Source organism: Puma concolor, chromosome E4, assembly GCF_028749965.1.
Source record: "Puma concolor isolate L17-30 chromosome E4, mPumCon1.1.hap2, whole genome shotgun sequence".
Lineage (NCBI taxonomy): Eukaryota > Metazoa > Chordata > Mammalia > Carnivora > Felidae > Puma > Puma concolor.
In genome coordinates, this window is record NC_141683.1 from 25818121 (window position 1) to 25846060 (window position 27940).

General features: G+C 54.8%; 1 protein-coding gene across 1 annotated transcript; it reads left to right on the forward strand.

The window, feature by feature from the left end:
• Window positions 1–127: 127 nt before the first annotated feature.
• SLC26A9 (solute carrier family 26 member 9) lies at window positions 128–27940 on the forward strand. The gene is made up of 21 exons (XM_086694874.1): window positions 128–204; window positions 7531–7673; window positions 10638–10777; window positions 10899–11009; window positions 11652–11827; window positions 13319–13483; window positions 14297–14449; window positions 14765–14847; window positions 15596–15743; window positions 16038–16151; window positions 16369–16446; window positions 16971–17066; window positions 18962–19068; window positions 19750–19819; window positions 20212–20304; window positions 20436–20549; window positions 21187–21468; window positions 22554–22608; window positions 23510–23655; window positions 25113–25184; window positions 26591–27940. The coding sequence occupies exons 2-21, from the start codon at window positions 7549–7551 to the stop codon at window positions 26636–26638; spliced, it is 2376 nt and encodes a 791-aa protein (XP_086551000.1). The 5' UTR covers window positions 128–204; window positions 7531–7548; the 3' UTR covers window positions 26639–27940.

Below are 27940 nucleotides of genomic sequence, written 5' to 3' on the forward strand. Positions count from 1 at the left end.
AGCTATGGTGTAGTGTTCAAAACCACTTCCCCTCGGAGCCAATCAGAAGCCGGGGCTCACCCCGTGGCCCTGAGGTAAAGTTATTTATAAACGCCTCCCTGGATTATTTGAGCAGAGCCCTTTCGCACACCTCGGAACACCTTTCGGCTCCCTGCTCCCCAGACACACCTGCAGCCCTGCCCAGCCGGCCCTGCTCACTCACCGGTAAGCCCCACCCAGCCCACCCCACGGGGCTGGGGGTCATCCCTTGAAGAGGGTGGGCACCGGGGGGCACCCAGAGGAGGAGCGACAGGAGACAGCCGGCCACGGGGGTGGGCTGTCTGCCAACCTGAGCACGAGTGGGAAAGACGCTGCGGCCCCTGAGTCTGAGAGCCGCCCCCAGCCCTTCACATCTGAGGAGCCCGCGGGGTCCTCACTCCCGTGTAAGGACCTCGGCTGCAGGGCAGGAGGCTGCGGGGAGCTTGCAGGATGGAATCTAGTGGAGGAGGCCTGCCAGACCCCAAAACAGAGTGAGGTGAAAGAAAGGGCTGGCTGTTTTGCAAGGGCTGCTTTCCTCTGCAAAGGAAAGAACAAACATCTTGGGCCTTCCTTGGGGGAGCAGCCTTTGAAGCTGCTGGCTGCACGCCTCCCCTCTTTTCAAGTCTTGCAAGCAAAAAGCACGTAATGCTGGGCTCCCCAGCCTACTGGGTGGCTGTCTCCTTCTCCTTCTGCCCCTTAGATGCTCTCTTGCACTCCTGTATCTCTCCACCAGCTCGGGGCCCCCACATGGGCTGCATGGAGTCCCATTTATCCCCATTAATCCTGAGGGGTTGGAAGAGGCAGAAGGAAGGGAGACTGAGGGTTAGGAGAGACCGAGCGAGGGAGCAGTCCATCAGACCGGGGGAACAGGACCCAGGGGACGTGGCTCCCAGGTGAAAGCTTCCACACAAGAGGGTTTTGGTCAGGACGGTGGTTTGGGCCAGCTCCCCCAGCTCCCAGCTTCCTAACCCCCCATCCTGAAGCTCTGAGGGGTCCCAAGTCACCCTCAGAAAATGCCCCCATTCCTCAAAATCAGACCGTGAGGTCTCCAGCCAATCTTTTCTCTTTCTAGCATGAACCCCCCACTTATACTTGGCCCTGTTGAATCTGAGCCACCAGAAGGAAGACCCGAGTTAAGAGTGTGCCCCTAGGAGTGGCATGGTGCCCCGAGTAGGGCAGATGAAGAGAGGGCCATGCCCCTGGATGGCTTCACTCACAGAGACAACGCTCTCCCAGAGCCCCCACGGTCCTCCCCACTCCCTCCCCACACCCAGAGACCCACAGTCCCCCCACTTCCTTTTCACACCCAGAGCCCCATGTCCCCCCACACCCTCCCCACACCCAGAGCCCCACGGTCCTAGTGTTCAGAACCTGACAACCCCCCCCCCCAACCTTGGGCAGCATGGAGACTAACACACATGTCCCCTCCACCACCTTGGCCTTCCCAGCACTTCCCACACTCCAGCGACTGTTCTAAATACCCATTTGTAAAAAACCCTGGGGGCAGAGATGGACTCTTTTTTTTTACCTTTTAATGTCCAGAGTCTTCCTAGAGATTGACAAGTAGTGGGTGTTGAGTGAGTGTGTGTTGATCTGAACTGAATAACCACAGCCAGCTCCCTGAAGGAAGGAGATACCAGTTCGGTGCTGACCAAGCTCTGGAGTCCTTGAACCAGGCCGAAGGGCCCTTCACTGGTCTCCTTGTCCACTCGCCCGCTTCCAAGTAAGACTAAGCCTATTTTAAGTGTCTGTTTCAGGGATCCCGTGACCTTGGTCTGGGCTCACTGCGGGAAAGTGCTTTGCAAAGTCTGACCTCAATCCCTTTTGCTGGAGCCTATTCCCTCAGCCCAACTGCTGTCCCCAGTAGGGAAAGCAGAGAAGGAGGAGAGAGTGGGTGCACTGAGGGGATTTGGGGGGTGATAGCCATGAATCTCTCCCCTGCAAGGGTACCAGTCCCTAGAATTGCCAGAGCGTGGGAACACAACTCAGGGATATCTCATCCTTCTCTCCCTGTGACTGATGAGGAAACCAGACCAGGGGGAAAACGGGGTGAGAAATTTGCCCAAGAAACACGCGGGCAGTAGGAATAAAAGGAATATTGATAAAACGCCAGGGAGACCTACAACCTCTACCCTCCCTCCACCTGCCAGGGACGCAGTTCCCAGCTGAGAGGGCAGCCCTCCTCTCCCGTCCCCACCTCCCATCCCCAGCCACAGCCACCAGCCGCTCAGAGATGGCTCTTGCCCTGTGGCTCCCACTTTGGATGAGGCGGGAAGGAACCAGCAGCTAGAGCAAAGAGAAAACCTCAAAGTGACCTTTCCTCTCCCCAGAACACAGCGACCGCCCCGGTAGGGACAAGTGATAAGAATGCCAGGGCGAGTCGACCGTGCCGGGGCTGCTCCCGTGCCTGGCACATGTGCCCATCAAAGAACCCCCACACACACACCTTACACACACACACACACACACACACACAGCAGGGCTGAGGAGGAAGTCAGTCTGGGCCACAATGACAGGATCACCTCCAGACCTAACCAAAACCCCACAGATGGCTCTTACCTGCTCCCGAGAGCATCTGCCCTCGTCTAAAAAGATTCTCTGCTTCTCTTCTAACCAGTCCTGGGAAATTTCAGAGGGACAAGGGCAGGAAGAGGGAGGGCGGACTGGATGAACGTATGCAGGCGGATAGGAAAAGAAAGGCCAAGAAAGGCAGAGTGACCTGACTGCGGTTGCAGAGCAAGGAAGAGAATCCTCCGGAGTAACCAAAGTAATGGTAATAATAACACGGTCAGAATCCGTGGCGCGCTCACCGTGGCCAGGCACCGCTCCGAGCCTCTCTATGCATTAACTTGGGTGCCGCGCTGGAGCCCATCTCTGTCCAAAGTATTCTGCTGATGGAGACAGACCTAGGCAGAGATACGCCTGGGAAGAGATACCTGTGGGCTTTCTGTTGGACAAACTCACTGGGGCGGGAGGGGGGCATTAGGGTTCTATGAGGGGCCCTGAAGGAGCCTGGGAGGAAGTCTGCTCAGCCCATAACCCCTCCCCCCACACACACAGAGTCTAGCTCCCCTTTGTCCTGCCCTCTCCCCGGCTCCTTAGCTCTGCAAGAACCCTGGATCCCCCTTGCCCCAAATGTGACCCCATTTCCCTGCCAAGCCTTGGAAACTGTCCACACACCCACGTCTCCTACGCTGGGCAAGCTCTTCCCTTCTGGCCCTCTACTTCCCTCAAGCCCCACTCCTGCCCTCCCCACCCCCCCCCCCCAACCAGGTCTCTCCAGTAAATCAGGACCTGCCCCTCCTTCCCTCCACAAAGCGGGAGGCGACAGGGGCACCCTTTTGTTCCTCAATATTGTCACATGGCACCTGCTGTTTATCCCTGCTCCCGTGGGGGATGGGAGGCGGAGAGGGGCTGACACTGTTTGATGAGAGGCAGGGCTGGTTGACACACACCTATGGCAATGGGGCACTCGACTTTTTTCAGCGATGCTGACATCACTCAGTAGGGCTGTGTTTGTTTAACTAGGGATCAAGTCCTCACGTCCTCTACACCTCTCTCCCTTTCTTGCTCCCTCTTTCATCTTCCCACCCCTGACCTGGCATTGCAGGAGCCCTGTCTGGGGGTCCCCGAGAGCCCCTTAACTCTCTGAGAACCCCAGAGCTGTCTAAAAGAGGCGGTGCCTCCCGCCACCTGGCCTCTCCCATCCCCCTTTCCTCCTCAGCCTACAGCACTGGCCAGGGATGAAGTAACCCCCCTCCTAAGCCCCACCCCACCTCAACCCTATTCTTGGAATTAGGAAGTGTGCCCAGGGCACCTCCTCACCAGCCGCTGGGGCAGCTCCTGTGGCTACAGATTTGCCACTCTGTCTGTCATTGTCCTGAGGCAGCCAAGGCCAGAAGAGAGGTCAGAACCACTGCAGAGCCCTCAAGGGGAGAAGCAGCACTCAGAAGTCTTGTCTCGCTCATCGGCTGGGGTAGAAGGTCACCAGGGTGGTGCGAAAGGGGCACTCTGGATGCCACTCAGGGGACAGCCCCCAGAGAGCAGGAGCAGGAGGACTGGGGCCCAAGAGGAGCGCTTAAGACAGAGCCTAAGGCCCCGTTCAAATCCCCATACCACCTCTCTCTAAGACTCAGCTTCCATATCCACAAGACGAGAGGATTAGACCAGCCTGGCGCTCAAGTTCCCTTCTAGACAAAACTTCCTGAGTCGAGCCGGCTGCTGGGTTCACCTTCTTTTGTGTGGCACAAACTCAAGATTGGGAAAGCTCCCAGAGCCTTCTCCTCTTCGACACCCTATTTCTAGAATGAAATGGGCAAAGCATATGGGAAAGGACAGATTTTGCATTCCAGTAAAGCAAGGGAGCTTTTTCTCCTTGGTTAGCCTGGATAGGTGGGAATTCCCCCAGCATCTGGTCCCCGTCCGTAGGAGGCCTGACACTGGGGCAGAAACAATCCTGAGTCACCCCTCCCAGAAGGATTTCCACCAGTGTCGCCCCCTTGCCTCCCTCCTTTCCCTGGAAACGACAACCAAGAGTGGCCAAAGCCAACATCGGTGTGCGGGCTGGAGAGGCCCAAATAAAGGAGGTCTGAGGAGAAAAAGAGATCCCAGGCCAGCGTGGCCAGGAAAGGCTTCATAGAAGAGGAGAAGGAGGTAGACGAGGGCAAGGCAAAGAGGAGAGGCAGGGGAGGGGAGGAGGAGGGCCCTAAGCAGGTCTTAAGGATGGGCAGGTCTAGGGAGGCAGAATGAGTCAGGACATCACAGGTAAGGAGGATCGTGTGGACAGAGCCCAGGGGTAAGCCTGAGCCCGGCCTGTCTGGCGTGCCGGATGGTGCCAGGAGACCCAGCCAACAGCTCTACCGAGTCCCCCAAAACAGGGCCAGGTGGCAGAAGAACAAACACACCCAAATAAGGAGTTTGGGCTTGATCCTCCCGGAAATGAGGAGGCTGAGGGTTTCTGATTAGCGGGTATAGGCTGGAGTTGGGAAAAATCCGTCAGAAGGCGAATGTAATAGTCCAGGTGTGAGACAAGAACTGAGGGGGTGGGGGACAGGAGGGACACTGGAAGAAAAGAGCAATGGGGCTTGGTGAACAGCTGAATGTGGAGGCTGGCATGGGGTAAAGAAAGGGCATATGTGGGGGTGGCTGGGGTGACAAGGAGGAAGATCCCCACTGGGAAAATGAGGAAGTGAGGGGGTGCTGGGTTAGCAGGGTTCCGTGGGATCAGACGTTGACCTCGTCCCCACAGACACACTACTAGAACTGAGAGCCTTTGAAAAAGCAGCCTGGGAAAGGGCTTCGAGGGCCACCTGCCACCTGCCAGGGGCACGAAGCGAGATCTCCCATCACCCCCTCTTCCCAGGGGCTCCCTCTTCTGGGTTCGGTTCTCCTTGAACATTTCGGCTATTCCTTCGCGGGCAGTCTGTTCGGTGGCCGGGGACAGACTCCTTCCTCCGAACCGCAAGTCTAAAGCCAAGTTGGACCTCTGGTTTCCTCTAGACGATCATGCTCCCTACCCATTGCTCCCAAAGGGCCCACCCGGGAAGCCACCTCGAAAGCCAGACCCTTGCAACCCTCGGAAACGGGGGGCGGGGGGTCAGGGAGGAGAAGGAGAAGCAGGGGCACCTGCCTCACTGGAGGGTGAAGGACTGAAGGCCTCTGAACAGTCTCTCCTAAGAGGAAGGCAGCAGCCTCCTACCTTAATAATCATCACCATTACCGCTTACCAGGTGCCTGGGAAGGCCGCCCCTTCGTGCACACAGTCTCATTCCACATCCTCATGGCAACCACTCAGAACCGTTACTTTCCCCATTTACCGATGAAGAAACTGAGTCTTTGAACCCAGGCCATTCTGGCTCTAAAGCATGTGCTGTTTTCCTTATGCCGCTCGGCCTCTCGCTTCTCTCACTGAGATGTCTCACATGCCATCGCTCTTACTCATTTCTGCCCATGTCTCCTCCAAAACACCGTGTAGTGATTCATTCCACAAGCGTTTGTTGAGTGTGTCCAGGCAAGGGGCTGGGCACAGGCACCACGAGGGGATTCCTTCCCCAACTCCCTCCCCGCCGGATATCACCCCAGTGATTTGGCGGGGCGTCCAGCCCTCGCTCGTAGGTTCTGATGGACCGCGGGGTCCTGCGACCAAATGAATTGAATTCCCCAGCCCAACCTGCATCACCTCGGGTACCATCTCATTGATAGTAACGACTCCCATTTGTCTCATTTCGGGTACATTTCACATACCCCTTTCTTGCCCATATCTCACCTCATGGTCATACCCACCCTGTGAGATGGATGTGTTTCTCCCATTTTACTAGCTAGGAATCTGAGGCTCAGAGAGGTGAGGTCTGCTCCACCCCACCATTGAAGCCTGGACTAAAACCCAGGTTTCTGGACCCTTTGTGAATGTACTTTCCATCTTTCTGCCACATTCTCTCCCGCAAAAGGCATCAACCAACCCGCTCGCCTCCGATAACCCCTAGGCAGCCAAGCTCTCCCGCGGGAAGCCGAAGGACATCCCTAGCCCCCTGTGTGGTTTCTCACTTTCAACTCCAGCTCAGATCTTTTGCCAAACTGGCCACAGCCACCCCACACTGCCCACCTCCTTCCTCCAAACGTGCCCCACCTCTTTCTTCTTTCCTCTTCCTCAGAGGTTCTCCTAGGGAGTTCTCCCAGCTCCCAAGGGCAGGGTACAGGAAGAGGGACCGGTACTTGTAGGAGGGAGGGGGAACGGCTCCCACGGGGAGCTCCTCTGGGCCTCAGGGGCCCTGGCACTCAGCTCTGCCCCGCGCAGCTCCTGGAACATCAGCCAGGTTGCGCAAAAAGCAAGGAGGAGAGAAACACCAGCACACAGGGTGGGGGAAAGGTCAGGCACAGGAAGCCGTGGGAGAGCCAGCCGGTACAGACCATCCTGATTTCCCCAGACTCACCATTATCCCCCTGGGAAAACCTGTTGGTAAAGTCCTAGTTGTCTCTTTCCAGAAGGGCCCTCCTGGGGTCACCTCAGTCATCCCCCTGCCTCTGGGCAGGCTGTTTTCTCTATTTCTTCCAAGCTGACTGGCTGAACAGTATGAGCCTTTCTGCCAGGAAAACTGAGGTCCGGGGAGGGAGAGGGGCTTGTGGGGGCACCAGCAGCGGGGGTTGGGGCGGGGGATGGGACCAACGTGCTGACATCCAGTTGTGACTCCTGCCCTTGCACTCCCGCCTCCTTTTTGCCCGGTGCTCGGCGGGGGTGACGGTGATGTCACAGGTGTGGCGTGCCAGCCACGTGCTGGGCGCCAAGCAAAACAGCCAGGGCAAGTGTGTGCATCATCAGTACCTGGGAAGGAAGGCCACCAGAAGAAGTGAGTCTGGTGGAAAGACCTGAAAGAGGGAAGGGAGGCACCTTGCTGGATGGGGGCGGGGAAGAGACCAGAATAAAACCCTGCTGTGGCCAGAACTAGAGAGAGAAAGCCAGAGCTGGCACTGGAGAGAGATGCCCCCTCATCTTCCCCTCCTCTGCCTCTCCCAAAGCTTGTAAATGCCCCAGACATGAGCCAGCCCAGGCCCCGCTACGTGGTAGACAGAGCCGCGTACTCTCTCACCCTCTTTGATGATGAGTTTGAGAAGAAGGACCGGACATACCCACTGGGAGAGAAACTTCGCAATGCCTTCAGGTAACGTGGCCCAGAGCCCAGACACCTCTTTCTTCTGCTCCCCACCAAAATCCTTTCTGCACCAGAGCATGGCTCCTGTACCAGCATCCCTAAGACAGGGCTTGGGGAAGTCTCGGGGAGGGGAGGTTCAGAACCCTGACTTTAAGATCCTACAACCCCTCCTGTACTGACACCCACCCTGTGGAGGATGGGGAGTAGCCGCAAGGACCATCCACAGTCTCAGAAGAGTTGTAGGGCATCTGCAACCCGTGCATGAAGTCTTGCCATCTTCTCAGTCCACTCAAGTCTCTCTCCGTTTCTTTTTTTTTTTTTTTTTTTTTTTTAATTTTTTTTTTTTTTCAACGTTTATTTATTTTTGGGACAGAGAGAGACAGAGCATGAACGGGGGAGGAGCAGAGAGAGAGGGAGACACAGAATCGGAAACAGGCTCCAGGCTCTGAGCCATCAGCCCAGAGCCCGACGCGGGGCTCGAACTCCGGGACTGCGAGATCGTGACCTGGCTGAAGTCGGACGCTTAACCGACTGCGCCACCCAGGCGCCCCTCTCTCCGTTTCTTAAGGGAGCTCGAGATGGGCCTGCTACCACATGGGGCAGAGAGAGCATCAGAGCCTTGCTTAAAGTCCTCTTCCCTCCTGATCACGAAAAATCTGAAGCCACCACCACTCCATGCCCTCTGTCCTCTTTCCCTCCTAGATGTTCCTTCCTTTTCCTGATCCAGAAAATGCCCAAAGGCAGCCCCTAAATTCCTGGGCCCTCCTAAAGGATACCTACCAGGATGTGGTCCTGCCAGACCCCCGGGCTCTCTTCACTCTCAGATCTGTGAGACTGCGCTAGTGGGGAGTAAAACCTCACCTCCGAGGAGGGGGCTTCAGGAGGTGATCTATGCCCATACTCCAGGAACCTGCGGCTATGAGCTTCACCTTCCCCCTCCCTACACTTCTGGCAGACCTTGCTCAGTCCTGGCTGTGGGCTAACTTGCTCTTCCTCACTCCCCTGGGGAAACAGCTGATTCAGATACCTGGATTGAGGTCACTGGCAATGCTGAAGTGGAGGTGCAGGTGGAACAGGTTCGGACCAGGGGAATCACCCACTTGAGTCTTCACCAAAAGCCCTGGTCCAACCCTACTTCTCCCGGGAGGCTCCATTCCCGCTGGGTCACAGCCAAAGCCTTGGGTGTTCAGTGTCCAGACACCCTACCGACAGCTGGGCTCCTGGGACAGCTGGGCTCTGTCGACCTTAGTTACCAAACAGTTTCAGTCTGGTTTGTTGCAGTGCTGGAGGGACGAGGGTATCTGCTGTTGTCCTAAAAGACTATAGATTAAAACTATAAAGTGATGTAGGGAACTAACAATTTCCACGAGGCTGGCATTGAGCCTTAAGCAGTGCCTGACACAGAAGGTGCTCCAATAAATATTTGTTTAATGAATGAATGAATGGCTAGAAAGCTAATCCCTCTGTCCACTTCCCTCTTGGCCTCTGAAGCCTCTGTATAGGCATCTGTTTCCAGCTATTCTATCAGGCCTCAGATTGCCTTGCCCAGCGTACGACAGGCCTGCAAATAAGGCTGGACGGATACCGCCCTCAAGGGGGTTGTTTGTCTTCCCCTACTCAGCTCTCTATATGTGAGTCCAGTTTTCCTTGCCACAAACAAGCCTGAGAGAGTTCCTGCAGCGCTGGTGCTCCCTTATGACAAAGCTGTAGAGATGCTTGGAGCTATTGACCAAGGATGGAAGAGGCACACCCACCCGCCCCAGAGGAGACCAGGGACTCAGATGTCGAGGGTGATGCCCTTCCACAGAGTATTGGTTGGGACAGAAAATCTGTCCAGACTCCACAGGGTACAAAGCATTGTCTGCGTTGCTTTTAGTCTTGGGTGACATCCAGGGAACCAAGTGTTTGGGAAATTATTGTTGAATAATAGCAAAGAGCAGGGATTGGTGCCGGGCGGGAAAGGAGGCCTAATCAGAGCAGGCTAGTGAGTCACCAAATGTGCCTTGAGTATTTGAGTTCCCTCGACTGGGAGAAGAAAAGCAAATGCCTCCCACTCCCTTCCAGTCATCAATCCATGAGCTGTCACCCCTGAGTTTTTTAGGCCCTTGTTCCTACCGCTCCTGAGTTTCTATGAAAAGACCTCAAGGTGTTCAACAAACAGGGAAGGAATCAACTTTCCCCACCCTGCGTTGGCCAACAAACAGCTCCCCCATTCCTTCCGCCCCCAGCGAATTAACAGTGGGAGGAACTCCAGCACTGGAGTCATGACACATGAAGGACGGTCGGTCAGCAGAGGCACACCCTGCAGGGACAATGGAGCCTTCTTTGGGGGAAGTGCTAAGAAAGATGGCAACAGCCCCCACTCAGGCCGAGTTTCAACACCAGCCAGTCCCCTTTCACTAATTCACGCATTCATTCATTCAGCAAATATTTACTAAGCAGCCCAATGCAATGTGCAAGGTACAAAAGATGAACCAGAGAGATAGACTTTTGGTCATGATGGGGTTTATTCTCCAGTGAGAACGACAGATGAAAAGCAAGCAGTTATAACCCAGTGTGCGCACGAAGCTGTAGGAGCCCGCACAAGGGTGCCGGGCCTGCGTTTGGTCAGACCGGAGAAAGGTCATCTGAGATGGGGGGCTGGACTCGGCAGCTCGGAAGGCTAAGTGACCGCAAAATCCATGCCTTTACGCCGAGTCTTCTGGATGTCCCAAATGAGCAGCTGTTTCCAGACACCCAGCTAAAACCGAGAGTGTGTGAATGGCTCTCCAAAGAAAGCCCCTGCCTTTTTTTCTCAGTGTCCCCGGCCTACTGCATGGTGTGGGGGCTGAATGAGTGAATGAATTCTGAACGAGTGAATGAATGAATGAATGAATGACGGATGACCAGGAACAGAATATATAATATCCCTCCCCAACTCAGAGTATCCAAACCATGCAGTGCCGACTGGAAGCCTGCCCTCTTCCCCTCCAGATGTTCCACGGCCAAGATCAAAGCCGCAGTGTTTGGGCTGCTCCCCGTGCTCTCCTGGCTCCCCAAGTACAAGATCAAAGACTACATCGTCCCCGACCTGCTGGGCGGACTCAGCGGTGGATCCATCCAGGTCCCGCAAGGTGAGGGGGTCTGTCCCCCAGGTTGGCTTGGCCTGCTGCTCTCCCCCCTTCCTCTCCCCGTCCCCTGTGACCCCCATACCCCAACTGTGCCCCCGAGCCTTCAATCTCCTGTTCTCTGCAGGCATGGCATTTGCTCTGCTGGCCAACCTTCCTGCAGTCAACGGCCTCTACTCCTCCTTCTTCCCCCTCCTCACCTACTTCTTCCTGGGGGGTATACACCAGATGGTGCCAGGTAAGGCTTCTCCCCTCTCAGCAGGCCAGGTGACCTGGACCACAAGGACAGGGGATGTGGCAAAGGGGCTTTGGGTGTTTTCCATCTGCATTCTCCTAGAGCTGGTGCTGGGCGGTCCTGAAGGGACCGTCACTGTGAGCGTCAGTCCCAGGTCCGCTGTGACCTTGAAGAAACCACTTAGCTTCCATGAGCTTGGTTACCACTACCCGTTCTGTCTCCCTCCCTGGCACGTGGGGAAGACTTGGTGGAACAAGGTATACCATGTGCATAAAGTGCCAGGGAGATGGGAGGGATTACTCTCAGGCTGGTCCCTGCAGGGATATTTGGAGCTCTCTGGTGCTAAGTGACATCGAGAAAAAGGGCCTGGTCACAAGGTCTGTTTCTGGGTCAGGTACCGCTTGTATTTCCAAGCTCATTTCCTCACGTGTCCAATGAAACAATTTTAACAGTCGAGGTGAAAGCATCTTGAAAAGCGTAGATCGTGGTGACATGTGAGTGTTGGTTTTCTTGCTGGAGAGGAGCCTTGGAGATGTGGGGGTCCATCTCCTCGGGGGTCGGGAAGCACTCCCACCTGGGCCCCTTTCTGTTGTCCCTGGGTGTGGTGCAAACCTCTGACTCCTGCCGGCTGGGTGGGCACCACAGGTACCTTTGCCGTTATCAGCATCCTGGTGGGTAACATCTGTCTGCAGCTGGCCCCAGAGTCAAAATTCTGGGTCTTCAACAACGCCACCAACAAGAGCTACGTGGACACGGCAGCCATGGAGGCTGAGAGGCTGCACGTGTCAGCAACCCTGGCCTGCCTGACTGCCATCATCCAGGTGAGGGGACGGCCGCGGCCTTGTCAAGGGCACGGCCTCAGGAGGGCATCTTTCTGTCCTGCCCCTGCCTCAAAGCCCCAGTTTGACATTAAAGCTGATTCAGGGCCCTTCCTCCTCCCTCTCCCCCATTCCCAGGGCCACAATAGACCTTGAGGAATCGGTGTATCTCCTCACCTGCCTCCAGCAGGTCTATGAGACCAGTCTCTGCTCCCAGCAAAACTGTCCCGAGTCAGACTGTCTGGAAGGCTCACGGGCTCTCTCTCCTCTCCAGCACAGCCCTCCTGTTTCTCTAACATCCCTTATCCCTCCTCCAGCCTCTTCTGCCCCAAGCCACAGCATCACTCGCACAACATAAATTGCACAAATTGCAAAGGAATCTGCTAGGTTTTACGAGGGGAAACGCTGCTTGATGGAACACAAGAGCAGGAAGCAACCTCCGAGGACACCTTTCATTCATCCATCCATTCATTCTTTCTGTTAACGTTTTTGGTTGTGTCGCTGTGCCAGAAACTGGCCTAGGCCTTGGGGGGAAAACCAAGTATAGAAGAGGCCCAGTTCTCCAGGAGCGCACAGCCCAGCAGAGGAAGTAACCACGTCAACAGATAAACTTTTAGGCAGGGAGATAAGCAGCATAATAGAGCTATGTTCCCATAGCGGTGGGAGCACCAAGGAGAGAGTCAGGGAAGGCCTCGCCTCAGAGAGGAGATGACATTTGACCTGAATATTAAAAGATGAATAGAGCTTGGCCAGTAACCAAATGAATGAGGCACGGGAAGACAGTCTGGGCAGAAGGATGCACCCCAGAGCATTGAGGCTTGAGTGTGAACTGACCAGGGAATGACAAGGCAAGACGTTTTGGTGCGGCTGGACAGCAGGAGGCCTTTGGGGGATGGGCCCGAGAAGGGGCCAGAAAGGTAGGCAGAGGCTAGACAATGAAGTCTGAAGTCTGTCCCCCCTGCACTGGCCTTGGGTCTGACTGGCAGTTTATAAAGATCATTCAGGCCACGGAAAAGAGAGGTGGGGAGGTAGATTACAGTCAAAGTTAGGAGACTATGCAGAAGCCCGGGCAAGGCCGCCAAACACCTAGGCCAGGGAGGCGGCCACGGGGAGGGCCACCGAGATGGGGTTGACTTAAGGAACGTTTTGCCGGAAGCATTAAAAGGCTTGGTGAGAGCCCTGACATGGGGGTAAGGGAGGATGACTCCTAAGATCTGGGTTAGGCAACCGGGTGGAGACGAAGCACGGGGGGAGGACCAGGGTTATTTTGCCGATGAGAAAACTAAAGCCAGAGAGATGATGTGACAAAGAGGCCTGTGCCCCAAACCAGACTAGAGGTCTGCTGGCACCGTAAAGGGCCAGACAAGGTCACAAAGGGCTCACTTGCTCAGGGCGGCTGCACAGAACTGCAGCCTGGGTTTGGATCAGGCACGCGGGGGAGCTGCGGGCCGTTCTTGGTCTTCCCCACCCCCACCCCCACCTCTCTCTCCTCAGATGGGCCTGGGCTTCGTGCAGTTCGGCTTTGTGGCCATCTACCTCTCCGAGTCCTTCGTCCGGGGCTTCATGACGGCAGCCGGCCTGCAGATCCTGATCTCGGTGCTCAAGTACATCTTTGGACTGACCATCCCGTCCTACACGGGCCCGGGGGCCATTGTCTTTGTGAGTCTAGGCACACATCCCTGCGAATGGGGAGGGGCTCAGGCAGACACAGAAGCAGGGTTTACTGTTTTAAGAGGTCATGAGCTCCTCCTTACAAGACGTCCTCAAGCAAGGGTCTGGCTAGCCCATTGTTCAGAGAGGATTCGCAGGGGGTTCCCACTTTGGGAGGGAAGGTCAAACACAGGACCCTGCGGGCTCACTGAGGTTCTTTATGGTGAATTCCTGCGGAAAAGGAGATGTTTACTCTCCATCAGTTCCCTGACACAGTGCCTCAACCCCTCCCTGCCTGGGAGGTCCCTCCTTGTGTCTAAGCTCCATCCTTCCTCCTTGAGCTTGAATTCTTTTTTTTTTTTTTTTAATTTTTTTTTTCAACGTTTATTTATTTTTTGGGACAGAGAGAGACAGAGCATGAATGGGGGAGGGGCAGAGAGAGAGGGAGACACAGAATCAGAAACAGGCTCCAGGCTCTGAGCCATCAGCCCAGAGCCTGACGCGGGGCTCGAACTCACGGACCGTGAGATCGTGACCTGGCTGAGGTCGGATGCTTAACCGAATGCGCCACCCAGGCGCCCCGAGCTTGAATTCTTTCTAGAGAAAGAGAATCACCATTCCCATCCTGGCATGAGATCCCAGCATGCCTTTTGGGAGAGGGAGGTGGAAGAGGGGATACTATTCATGACCGAGGTCTGGATTCTGCTTTGGTGTGCCCCCATTCACATTGATGACATCCTTCTGCCGAGTTAGACCTCCAAGGGTGGGGATAGTAGGGGAAGAGGAAGTGGGAGCCCATGAGCATGATGCTCTCTCCCCCAGACCTTCATTGACATTTGCAAAAACCTCCCCCACACCAACATCGCCTCGCTCATCTTCGCCCTCATCAGTGGCGTCTTCCTGGTGCTGGTGAAGGAGCTCAATGCTCGCTACATGCACAAGATCCGCTTCCCCATCCCTACAGAGATGATTGTGGTAAGGACCCTGCACAGGGCTGGGGGGGGGGGGCGGGGGGCCAGGCTAGAGAGGCCATGAGAAAAGGAATCCAGCCCCAGCCAAAGCCACGGGAACCCTTCCCCTCCCTCCCCGCCTCCTCCGCCAGCGGCCAGCAGAACAGGAAGTTGGGTGAATCCATTCCATCCCCCCATCTATGGCTCCTGCTTTTCCTGCTCCTTGGGTTGCTCCCCTTTGAGGAGGCAGGGGAGTGGGAGTTGGAGTCCCCAGAGAAAAGGGAAGCTTGAGAGAGACCCCTGTTCTGCCAGTCCCCATTCTCCATTTTGGGCTTTGCAGGTGGTGGTGGCAACAGCTATCTCCGGGGGCTGTAAGATGCCCAAAAAGTATCACATGCAGATCGTGGGACAGATCCAACAAGGGTGAGTCTGGGTGGCCAGGAAGCCTGCCCCCCCTACCAGCACCTGCCTGTGGAGGCCTGGGCTCAGAGGCCAGGATGAGACAATCTCTCATGAAGGAGCCTTGTCGACTCTGTGACACCCACCAAATGTGAATTATTTCTATTACTTATTACGGAAGACAGCCGTACAACCAGCCAATGCCAGCCGTGTTACAAACAGTGAGTCTTAGCTGCCACACACACCCCCAAAAGTCTCACTCAGTGGACACTGCCAGAACAAAGACTCTCTGATCAGCCCTTTTCCGGCTCCTTGCCTCGCTCTGCCGTGTTGGTTCTTTTCATGGGGAAGAGAAGCTATTAGGATCAACAGTGAGCATCCACTCCGTGCCTGGCACCACGCTGGGCCCGGTGGTGGGAAAGGGTGGGGCTTGTGCTGTAAGGTTGGAGGAGGAGGGTGGGAAGAGGGCAGGGGAGGGCGCCGGCTGTGGGTCTGTGGACTAGTGAGCATAGAGTCCAGAAACTGGGCGTGAGCAAACGAGGCCCCACCACTTACTGGCTCTGTGACCTTGGACAAGCCAAGTTGCTGCTTTGTCAATGGGAGTTATGGCTGCCACCATCACAGTGTTGTACTGAGGGCTCAGACGACAAGGGGTAATTCATGTAGACCTTGGCACACACTGGGGCCCCGCTGGTCCCCGTGGGTTGAGGAAGGACTCGCCATGCCTCCCCTCACACCCTTGGTCCCTGCCTCCTTTCTGGCTCCTTGGCAGGTTCCCCACTCCCGTGTCACCTGTGGTTTCACAGTGGAAGGACATGATGGGCACGGCCTTCTCACTGGCCATCGTGGGCTACGTCATCAACCTGGCCGTGGGCCGGACCCTGGCCAGCAAGCACGGCTATGACGTGGATTCTAACCAGGTAGGTCCATGCGGGCAGGGCCAAGCAGGAGGCGCTGGGTCCCACAGAGGCCTGGCCAGAGATACGTTGGGGCTCCTCAACCTGATGGGAGCAAGGTGCTGACCAGTGAGGAGGAGGAGCTCTGGCCGCAGGAGGCCAGCTTCCGCTGGGCTAGGAGTATAGGGCTTTCTAGCAGCAGGATCATTCTCAAGTCCTAGGTCCAGGATCCAGCTTGTACGGACGACTAGGTTTGGACAACACCTGCTGCTCACCCCCCGCTGCCCCTGTTTCCAATCCTCCCCCTGTCCCCCACAGGAGATGATCGCCTTGGGCTGCAGCAACTTCTTTGGCTCCTTCTTTAAAATCCATGTCATTTGCTGTGCCCTCTCTGTCACTCTGGCGGTGGATGGAGCTGGAGGAAAATCCCAGGTGAGCACTGTACCAGGGGAGTGGGGAAAGAGGGGAGAGGGTAGCAAAACAGTTGCCCCAGAGAAGCCAAGGCACATGCAAAGCCAGGCCAGCTGCTTCCCCAACCTTCCTCTCCCCTCACCGGTCTCCACTCCACCTTTGAAAGAGAGCTATTGGAAATCAATCAAGAGCGAGAATTCCACACTTACAACCTGTTCCCAACTCTTTCTCTGAATAGGTGGCAAGCCTGTGTGTGTCCCTGGTAGTGATGATCACCATGCTGGTCCTGGGGTCCTATCTATACCCTCTCCCCAAGGTAAGAGCGCAGCAGGACAGCAGAGGTCAGCAGGAGACTCCAGTAAGGACAATCCCTAAGAGCTGCATAACCCTTTACAGTCTATAAAGTGCCGACACTGTCACACTTTGTCCTCGTCACAACCTGTAGACACCGTGGTTTTACTATCTTCGTTTTACAAGTGAGGGAAACTGAGGCTGAGAAAGTCTCAGTGATCTGTGGTGATGCAGCTCACGAGCGCAGGGCTGGTGGTAATCTCCAGCCTTCTGACCTCAGGATCGATTCCCCAGTTAGTGTTCACAAGTGCTTATGAGTGCCTGACTAGGAAGGCCCTGGGCATGGATGGTTTGGAGATGAGGGAGGAAGGGAGGGGCAGAGACGGGCCAGGAAGGGCCCCATGGCCTAGCACCTACACTGCACTCTCCAGCCCCGAGACTGAGTGCAGAGATCCGGGGGGCTCTGCAGGCAGAGATGTTCTGGAACTGCAGCTCTGTCCTGCCAGGCTCCAGGGTCAGGTGAGAAAGAACAATGTTCTGTTTCCCCAGTCTGTGCTAGGAGCACTGATAGCTGTCAACCTCAAGAACTCCCTCAAGCAACTTGCTGACCCCTATTACCTGTGGAAGAAGAACAAGCTGGACTGCGTAGGTATTGGGTGGCCACTGGGTACCCCTTCGTGCCCTGCCCCTTCCTCCAGCCCCACAGCCGCGTCAGCTCTTCTGTCGGTGACCCCTCCGTTCTGCTCCCTAATTAGCCTAGCCAGCTGTTAAGAGCCCAAGTGTTGGAGTGACACATCCTATGTTCACGTCCTAACGCACCTGTTCACTGGCTCTGTGTGGGCCCTAGACTAGCAAGTCCTTAGAAGTCCCTTAACTTCTCTGAGTCTTGACTTTCTCATCTGGGAAATGGGTATCTTATACTCTACCCCACCCCCCGCCCCAGGGTTGTTTATGAGAAAGAAAGGAGATAATACAAGTAAGGGGCATGCTACCTAAATCGTATTCTGGGTTCAATAAAAAAAAAATTAGCTATGATTATTTTTACGACTCGTAGTTCCAAAAAAAAGCAAAAAGAAATAGCTTTAAAAACCACCACCAACAACAAAAAACTAGAACAGAAAGCCAGCAGACCAGGATCTTGAGCAAGTTACCAGACTTCTCTGGAGTTCTACTTCCTCATCTCTAATGGGGGTGACAGTCATGACTTCATCATACACTGGTTCTCAGGATTACATGAGATCACATGGGTAAGTACCATGTAACTGTAAAACACTCAGCAAACATGACCTGTTGTTATGATTAGTCACCGGCCCCGTGCACCTAGCATCAGACAATAGTAATAAGGTTACCGTATATTGACGACACTGACAAAAACCCCATTTAAGCTCCACCATAAGAGGATTTACTGACCCCCTTGCAAGATGATGAAACAAAGGGGTGTCTGGCTGGCTCAGTCAGAAGAGCATGCCGACTCTGAGTCTCGGGGCCATGGGTTCAAGCCCCATGCTAGGTGTCGATATTACGTAAATAAATAAAACTTTTCTAAAAAGATGATGAAACCAAGGCTCAGAGAGGTTAAGTAACTTGCCAAAGGCCACAGAGGTAGTAAGGGGTAGAGTCAGGATTGGAACCCAAATCTTAGACTGCAAACGTCTGGGTGGCTCTGTCTCCTGGGGAAGGAGGCTTACCTGCACGGGACACAAAGAAAATCCTTAAAGCCAGAGAAGTGAGTGGCCCATCTGAGTCCCCGACTGAGTGACGAGGATAGGGGAGTATACGATGTTCCAGTTCCCACCCCAAGGATCTGCTCTTACCCCATCCCAGCAATCCCCCCCACCAAATATAGGCTCTGGTATTTACATTGTGCCTTGGGCTCACACCTTATCTTCACAGTTCTGTGGGGGAGTGTGGGCAGGTTCGTTTTCTTTAGAGGAATTGGGAGGACTGTAAAGGACCATCAAGGGGTCAACTATCAAAACTGCATTCAATCCTGCCCCCCACCCACACAGCCAGACAGACCCCAGACCGTCGGGCCAGGAAGATCGCTGAGCGTGTGTTGGAAACACACAGCCTCCCGTTGGGTGGAGAGAGGCAGTTCATGTTTGTTGAGTGACCACTAGGTGCCCATCGCTGGGCTGGGACCTTTAGCTGCCTTAGCTTTTCAATCCCTTCACGAAACAGGTAATATTATTGCCCTCTTGTGGATCAGGCAACTTGGCTCACATCACTGGGAAGCGAGAGAATGAAACTTTCAAACCAGGCGTGGGTTACCCTCATGCTCTCAGCGTGCGCCATGCCGCCTCCCTGCGTGGGCTGGGGTTGTCTGTCAAAAACCAAGCACGATCGCCAGGCACACTCAATCCAGGCAAAACGTGCAGGTGTAACCAGAGCACCAAGACATAAGACGGCGCAAAGGTGCCATGACAAGGGGAGGGCCGGTCTGAGGTTGTGGAACAGGGAACGGCCTTGGCTGTTCCAGGAAGACTCCCCAAAGAGGCAGCCTTCTCCCCAGGCCTGCTCTGACATCTCTCTCCTCACAGTGTGTCTGGATGGTGAGCTTCCTCTCCTCGTTCTTTCTGAGTCTTCCCTACGGCGTGGCCGTGGGTGTCGCCTTCTCCGCCCTGGTTGTGGTCTTCCAGACTCAGTTGTAAGTAACAGCCCCCACACGACACAGCAGTGGGGCCCCAGGTCCGGGCTGGGCTGTCTGACTGCCATATCCTGAAAGCCCCGGAAGGAAGCCCTCGTGGGCTTGGAGGGCTGGGGGCCATACGAAGTAGGAGAAGAACAGGAAGGTAAGACCCCGAGCCCGTCCAAAGGCAATGCCGGTCTCCAGACCAAATGGGACCCTCTCCAGGGGAACACCAGGCCAGAGGACAGATGCCGTGTCCTTCCCATAGAAAGGTTAGGGAGTACAGGCCAGGGGCACCAGGGGAAGAGGCCAGGGTAGGAAGAAGATGCTCTATGTTAGAGAAGCCCTGTCTTCTCTTCCTGAGAACTCAGAACCAGGAAGCAGTGACTTCAGGGCCACCTAAGCTTGTCACTTGTGTACCACACCTTTTCTCCATGCTGAGCCCCACGCTGGGAGCTATGTCAAGGGCTGGCCTGTCATCCCTCTAGTTACAGCCCAGCCATAGGCCAACAGGCATGTGTCTCTGGTGCGGAAAGACCAACACAACAGACCGTAGGGATGAGGCAGGGCCCCCACCCCACCCTGCTTTTGCTCCAGCTCCCACCCCAGCGTCCTTCCAGGCCGATTTGCTATTAGCACGCTCTTATGTGTTTTTGTTTTTTGCATGTTCTTAAGTTTTTCTTCTCCTTTCTCATCTAGTCGAAATGGCTATGCTTTGGCTCAGGTCATGAACACTGACATTTATGTGAATCCCAAAACCTACAATAGGGTGAGTAATCCAAACTTATGACCTCCCTCTTTTGCCGTACCCCCCACCTCAAATAAAAGAAGGTTAAGGGGTGCCTGGGTGGCTCAATCAGTTAAGCATCTGACTGTCAATTTTGGCTCAGGTCATGATCTCCCACTCATGAGATCAAGTTCCACGTTGGGCTCTGTCCTGAGCGTAGAGCCTGCTTAGGATTGTCTCTCTCTCTCTCTCTCTCTCTCTCTCTCTCTCTCTCTCTTTCTCTCTCTCTCTCTGCCCCTCCCCTGCTCATGCATGTGCACATGCTCTCTCTCTCTCTCTCTCTCAAAATAAATATTTTTTTTAAAAAAAGGTAAAAAAAAAAAAAAGCCAATAACAGCATTTCTGCCACCTGAGCTCAGTCTCCCTGTTTACAGGTCCAGGAAATTGAGGGGGTTAAGATTGTCACTTACTGCTCCCCTCTCTACTTTGCCAATTCAGAGATCTTCAGGCAAAAGGTCATTGCCAAGGTAGGGTTCAGAACTCTGGCGACCAGAAGGGTTGAACAGTGAGTAACCGGAAGATGGGAGAAAGGGGACTGGGGGGCAGGCCACTCCAAAGAGGGTGGACGTCCAAACTGCTATTGGCTCTCTCCCTACAGACAGGTGTGGACCCCCAGAAAGTACTGCTGGCCAAGCAAAAATACCTCCGGAAGCAGGAGAAGGGGAGAATGATGCCCACACAGCAGAGGAAGTCTCTGTTTATGAAAACCAAGGTGAACTGAAGCTGGGAACAGCCTGCCCACTCTGATCTTGCCCCTTGGTGCCCCACCTCCCAGCACCCTTTGAGGCAAAGACATAACGTCTCTGTAGCCATTGCCTGGTGGCCACAGAATCTTCTTCTCCTTGGGTAAGGGGATGCCAGCTCCTGGGGGTAACTACTGAACTCCCACGGCCCCTCCCCATTTTCTGGCTAAGATATGATATGGCCCATAGACTTCTGAACAACCCCAAATGGGGGGCAGCAGTGAATTTCATGGGGTGTCCAGACGTTTTGACGTGGGTATGGAAGTTGTGGAGAGAAGCAGGCAGGCACAGACGAATACAAAAAGGAGCACAATTGTTTCCAGAAGCACTTTCTCCCAGAGCAGAGTGGACCGAGGCTTCAGTGCCTCTCTTGGACGGGTTCTCCAGTTTCGTCTGGTCCGTGGGAGACTAAGCGTGCAGGCCCTGCCTAAGGACAGGGCACTGGGAGATGCCTCCCCTGTGGGGTTCCGGGGGCTTATAGTCACCACCACCGAATTCAGTCATTCACCTCCACACGCACGCTCCTTGCCCCTGCCTCAACTACAGCCAAGTCTGATTCAGTTTGCTGATCCCTGCCCCACCCCCACCCCCATCCCTGCCCCCCAGACTGTCTCCCTACAGGAGCTCCAGCAGGACTTTGAGAACACCACCCCAACCGACCCCAACAACAACCAGACTTCTGCTAATGGTGCCAGCGTGTCCTACATCACCTTCAGCCCCGACAGCTCCCCAGCTGCCCCTTGTGAGCCATCGGCCTCCGCCGAGACCCCCAGTGAGCCCAGTGACCTGCTGGCCAGCGTCCCACCCTTTGTCACCTTCCACACCATCATCCTTGACATGAGTGGGGTCAGCTTTGTGGACTTGATGGGCATCAAAGCCCTGGGCAAGGTGAGGGCCCAGGCAGAGGGCGTGCCGGCCCGCCCTCCACCCCAACACCCTCACCCCTGCTCTCCCACACTCCCTTTCCTCGGGGCCCTCATTTGGACAAGCTGAAAGACGAAGTTCACCAAGGAGGCAAATGGCTCGTGAGGACCGCTTTTCCCCCAGACACGACCAGGACAGGCTGTTCTCCGCAAAGCAGGCCCAGATAGCCCAAGACGACAAGTGGCTGGAAAGGGATACGAGAGGGATGTCTGCTGTCCCACCCTGCCTAGGCACCCCTCTCTAGCAGAGGTCATCTCAGGTTCCCTCTCAGGCCACCAGGAACCCACCCCTAGGTCTTTTGAGTAGAGTCCAGATTGGCCCCGGTTCGTGGTCTGCTGCTCCTTCCCACGCTCACCCAGACGCTCCAGCATCAGCCAATTCCAGTCCACTGAGAAGAGAAGGAGAAATAGTATCAGTGCCCCACATTCTCATGCCAAATTGGCAGTTCCTGGGACACCTTGAATAAAGATATCCATCCATCTGATAACCTTTCAGCAGCACCTCCGATGGCAGGGAGTCAGCAAACCTCAGAGTTGGCTCAGACAGAGGCAGTCCCGGGAAACCGAGGGGTCCAGAGAGTTCAGAGGCTGAGTACCATCCAGAGAGCATCGGCCAGGTGCCCAGAAGGCCGCACCCCCCAGCCGTGGGCTCAGCCTGCTTCCCTAGCCTGGGCCTGGAGCCCGGCGGGCCTCCGTCCTCCCCTGCAGATTCTGCCTGAAGCCACAAAGTCGGGAAAGAGGCAGAATCTGGGCATCTAAGCTGCTGAGAGAGAAGACCTGACCCCATAAGAAGAGGCCGCGGTGGCTTTAAGTGCCCGCCTCGTTGGCAAAGCCCCATTTCTGTCCTGCTTTCCAGAAAAGCCGACAGCCAACACTCCAGGGAGAAGTGCCTTGCCGCTATTTTTATCTTTGGCTGCCAGGGCTCTTGGGGTTGCTTATTTGTTTGGCTTCCCCTCTGAAGTGCGTTTTGTGAATCACTTTTGAGACCCACTCAGAACATTCCTTTCCTTTTATCTCCCGGTCCCAATACCCTTCCCCCGCCACTTCTAGCTGAGCTCCACCTACGGGAAGATCGGCGTGAAGGTCTTCTTGGTGAACATCCACGGTAAGAGGAGGAGGACATTTTGGGGACCAAAAGGATGGGGGTGGGTGGGGAGGGGGGGAACAGGTCGGTGGAATGCTGAATGGGGGACTGAAAATGAGAGCACCCAAACATTCTCCCAAAGCATAAAGCAGGCACGTGCCGTAGCTATCTGGGGAACACACAGACACACACAGTTTTACATACACACCATCTCCAAAAGGTGCATATACACGGCCCCAACAACATGTCCACAGGGCAGTGGGTTTTCACATCGTTAGCGCATAGGCAGAGTGCAGGGATGTGGACACACGGCAAGCACACACAGACACACAGCACAATGTGAAGGGATCCATGCGCCTTTCCTCCTGCAGAAAGTCAGAACCCTTCCGGAGGCCTCCCCAACTTCAGAATTGGCCTGAGCAGGTCCCGAGCCCCGTTGAACCTGCTCAGAAAGAGAATGTGCAATGGCAGTTAGAGTCAGTGGGCAATCCCCACCACCCTCACTGGACACTCCTCAGGAAGTCATCTCTAGGATTTGGCAAAAGTAAGGGCTCTGCCACACCAGGATAGGTCCAGAGAAACAAGAGGAAGAATGAGCCATCCGGGCAGAGAAGTGGCAGCAGCCTCCACCACGACACTTTAGCCTCTCCCTCTCAATTGCCACAAAGTACCGACTCCCTGAATCAAACTGCTTCCTTCTGCCCTGGGTTGGAAGGTTCAGCATCCTCAAGCTCATGTTGCCCTCTGCTGTCCAGCACTGATATTGCAAGACCCATGCCTTGGCCTGGCCTTTGGATGACGCAAAGAACACAACCCACAGTCCTCTCTCTCCTTCCCTCCCCCGCGCCTCACCATCCTTCCTTCATCCCCAGCTCCAAACCACAAGGCTGTTATCTTTCTGAAGGCCTTTTCCTCCTTCCAGCCCAGGTGTACAACGACATCAGCCATGGAGGTGTCTTTGAAGATGGGTGTCTAGAGCGCAATCACGTCTTTCCCAGTATACATGATGCTGTCCTCTTCGCCCAGGCAACTGCCAGAGAAGTGGCCCCAGGACGTGACTTCCAAGGGGTAAGGTCCCTTGGGAATCCTAGGCCCCAGGGCACTGAAATGGCGGGACTAGGGGCGTTAGAAAGAACACAGGAGAAGGTTTGAGTTCCAACACCGAGTCTGTCATCTGACTTTTCTGAAACTGCCATTTCAGAGTTCCTTTTCTGTAGAACAAGCACCCTAAATTAACATTAGCTACCTCACAGGGCTTTTCTTTTGCTTCTGTTTTAGCATTAACTGATAAGTAGGCCTATTCTGTCACTTGAAAGCACTTTGTATACTGTAAACCCTTTTATTAATATTAATTTCCAAATACCCTAGGCATATTAGGTTATGCCCAGTCTGCTGGCACTGTTCACCCGCCCTCCTCCTTCAGTCTTTCTAGAAGAGGCTTTGGGCAAGGGAAGGGAGTAAGCCTGCCCGTTTTAATTTAGCAGAGCTTAGAGATTTCAGACTGGTGATGGATAAAGAGACTGGATCCAAGTTTTGTCTCAGTTTCTTGACATTTAATTTACTAGCTCACTAAGTGGTATGCAAATGAGCCACAAATAACACTGTTTAGGACTCCTGAAAGCTGTGGAAGCAGAAAAGCTCCACCCCATGGAGGGGGGGGGCCCTGCCTTGGCGTCTCCAGCCGCCCCCACCCCCACTCCCAGAGCCTCTTTCGGTTCAGCCCCTGTCCTTGGCCTCCCAAGACTGTGTGCCCCAGCCTTCTTTATATATGAAACCTCCTCCCACCCTCAGGGGGTCATAAGAAAGGTTTTACTGGTCCTCGAGCGACCATTTGCCCTCTGCTCTAAGAGACCGATGAAGGTGAAGCCATCTGTTCTAAGTGCTGTAAGACTGCCCGCCCAGGAAAACACAAGGGCCCTGGTGTCCGCCCTCCATGCTTAGGGAGAACAACTGTGTGGGAACAGGCTTTCTGGTTTCACAAGCCTTGTGCACAGAGCAAAAAGAGCGAGATTCTGGAAGAATCCTCGCCATTTGTTATTGCACAAATAACGTCCAGTTATTACGGTTATACATTTAAAATAATTTTTAGATACAGAAAATATTTATATTTGCATATTAAAAATATATTCATATATATAAATTACACACACACACACACACACACCCCTTTTCAACAGCAAGGTGATGTAGAAAGCCCACAAAGTGAGTTTAATTATCCTACTTTTACAGATGAGGAAACATTTCCAGAGAATGTCAGGCAGCTAGCCAATCTTCCTCGTAAGCTAGGCCAACCTCCCCTGCCTCTAAGATGCCCACAGGGAGGGCAGACCCTGACACATGGCTCTGCTGAAAGGGGGAAGGCCACCCCATGCTACATTTTGTGAGGCAGATGGGGGAGGGGAGGGAAGAAGCAACAGGGCGACTCATGTGGCAGAAAACACGGCGCCTACCCGGAGGCTGCCATTTGCACCGCGCTGTGTCACTCGGTCATGGGGCTCATTCTCCTCTCGTCTCCCCCCTTCCAGGCTTCCGTGGACCCTGAGCTGTCCTTATATGATTCAGAAGAGGACAGCCCCAGCTACTGGGACTTAGAGCAGGTGAGCTGAGGGGCACGGGCAACCGGGAGGCCGGGACTGGGAAGGAGACCCTCACGAACCCAAGGGGTTCACTGGGCTCTCTCACCTCCAAGCCAGAGCAGCCCCCTTGAAGGCAACATTTCTCTCACCTCTCTTATCACAGCAGATCCTAATGCTTCCCACTCCCTGAAAAGCATCACTGGGGGAGGGAGAGGCACTGGAGGAAAGTCTCGAGAACGAACATCCATAACACACACGATCTTGGACAGGCCACATAACACACGGGGTCCCAGTTTTCTATTATTGCAAAGTAGGGGGCATATAGGTGGTACCTGCCCCCTCGACCTCACAGGATTGGCGGGGGATTCGTGTGTCCTTCATTAATCAGCAGATATGTAATGACCGTGGGCCTGACACAGTTCCAGGGTGGGCAGACAGCAGTGAACCAAACAAAGACCTTAGGAAACCTTAGGAAACTTAGATTGGGGTGGGGCCAGATGAATTCAAGGGGTACAAGTATTACTGCCCTTAAGCACTGAGGGCTGTGCACATGTGAACTGTTACTGCCGCCCCAGGGCCCTGTCATCCTGACAAAGTAGGCCAACGCCCTGAATTAAAAGAAACCCAGATGTGTAGTTGAGAGAAGTCCGGCTTTGGGCCTACTAGAAATCACATCTCACTTTGTACCTCTTCGCACCTCTTTTGGGCTTGAGTTCCACGTCCCCTGGACATCAGTCCTCTGGGAGCACTGATGGCATGGGGAGACATTAGGAAATAGAGACAGACTGATCTCTGTGCCCCTGTGGAATTTCCAGCACATTCCAAAAGCCTGGGATAGGCCCCCAAATAGCTTATCAGAGCAAGAAAGGACTTTAGAACGGTCTCATCTCCACCGTCATTTCACTTAACAATGAAAGCGAAGCCAAAAAGGACTGTGACACGTGGAGGTGACAGAGCATGCCAGAGGTGATTCAAAGTAGATTCCAAGTGGGGCGCCTGGGCGGCTCAGTCGGTTAAGCATCCGACTTTGGCTCAGGTCATGATCTCACGGTCCGTGAGTTCGCGCCCCGCATCGGGCTCTGTGCTGATGGCTCAGAGCCTGGAGTCTGCTTCCGATTCTGTGTCTCCTTCTCTCTCTACCCCTCCCCCATTCACGCTTTGTATGTCTCTGAAAAATGAATAAACCTTAAAAAAAAAAAAAAGTAGATTCCAAGCATCCTCTCTTGTCACCTCTGTACCAGTTCACCTCTTGGGCTTCCCCCGCCCCTCCCCTGTTCACACACACACACACTCACACTCACACACACTTACTCATGAAGCTCTCTCTGGCCAGGGGCTCACAGGGTCACCTCGTGGTTGCAGCCATTGTGAACTCAACAGGTCTAATGCTCTCCCTTCCCCTCCCCTGTCCTTCCGTGGTCCCGCAGGAAATGTTCGGGAGTATGTTTCATGCAGAGACCCTGACTGCCCTGTGAGGGCCCAGCCAGCCCCCACACTGCCTCCAGAGTGCGTGGCATCTGGGACTCCAAGAAGGAAGAGCCTGGGGTCACAAAGAGTGACCGGTAGAGGAGAATACGTCCACCAGGACCTGAGCTCCTCCCTCCCCTCCCCCTCCTCCTCCTCTCTCCCTCCCCTGCCCCCCTCCTGGCATCTCTGGAGTCAGCCAATCTCAACAGGAAGGAGAGCCACCTCTTCACCCTCCTGCCGACTCTCAGGGCCCTGGCCGGAAGGAGAAAGTCTCCTGCTCACCTTACCGCACCCACCCATGCCCTGCCCAAGGCAACTGATGGGGAACCCCCCCACCCCGACTGCTGACTTCTAAGAGTGAGCCAAGAACAGAAGGGAAAGTACGACCCTGCTGACCTAGGGTGCAAAAGCCCTCGGGTCTGCACAGCTTGGTGTCAGATGGTGATGAGCTGTCACGAGACACGGAGCTGAACTTGCTTAGGACTCTGAGGCTTGTCCCCTCCAGCTGCCCCAGCTCTGTCCCTGGAGGTTCTGCACTCCTGGGACCACGTGCTCCCTACAGCCCGGAATCTCCATCTTCATCACTGCGTCCCCTTCCTCCTCATCTCAAGGCTGCTGGGAGCTCCACTGCTATTCAGCACTTCAGACTCGAGGCTGGGGGTTGGCCCCCTCAGGGCCACCAGAGCTACCTCTCCAGGGACAGCCCACCAAAGTAGCTGCCCCAGCCTCTGAAACATGATCACTTCCCGTGCCTTCAGGGCGGGTTCCCTTCCACTTGAGGCTGGGTCGAATCTACAAAGGACAGGGTGGGTAGCTACCAGAATCCTCTGGCAACATAGTAACAGGTACCAATTGTTCTGTATAAGTACTTTTTGGAATCCTTCTTTGTACAGAGACTGGAGGGGGAGGGGTGCTAGTGCCAACCCAGGGCCCACTGGTGGGACCTGAGCCCCGACGGTCCCCCTGACTTCAGAAATGCCTCCCCCTGCTTAGGAAGTTTGCCTTGTGCTTTTTTCACTTGGCAAAGAGCCAAAGATTTTAACTCTCCCTTCTCAGCTTGGGGCCTGAAGCCTTCAGCCAGGCAAGGGAGGAAGCTCCCCAAGGGCCAGCCACATCACCCCACTGGGTGCAGAATGTGGCAAAGGGCTGATCCAGATTGGGTCTTCCTCCGCGGGGTCCCTTAATAAACTCAGGACCGGAGGTCATCCTCTTCTAGGGCAGATGAGAAGAGGGGTACATTTTCCATGTATGTGAGGAGGTCATAGAGGAACCTGACTGTTGACTTGAAAATAAATAGATTGCACGTGCAA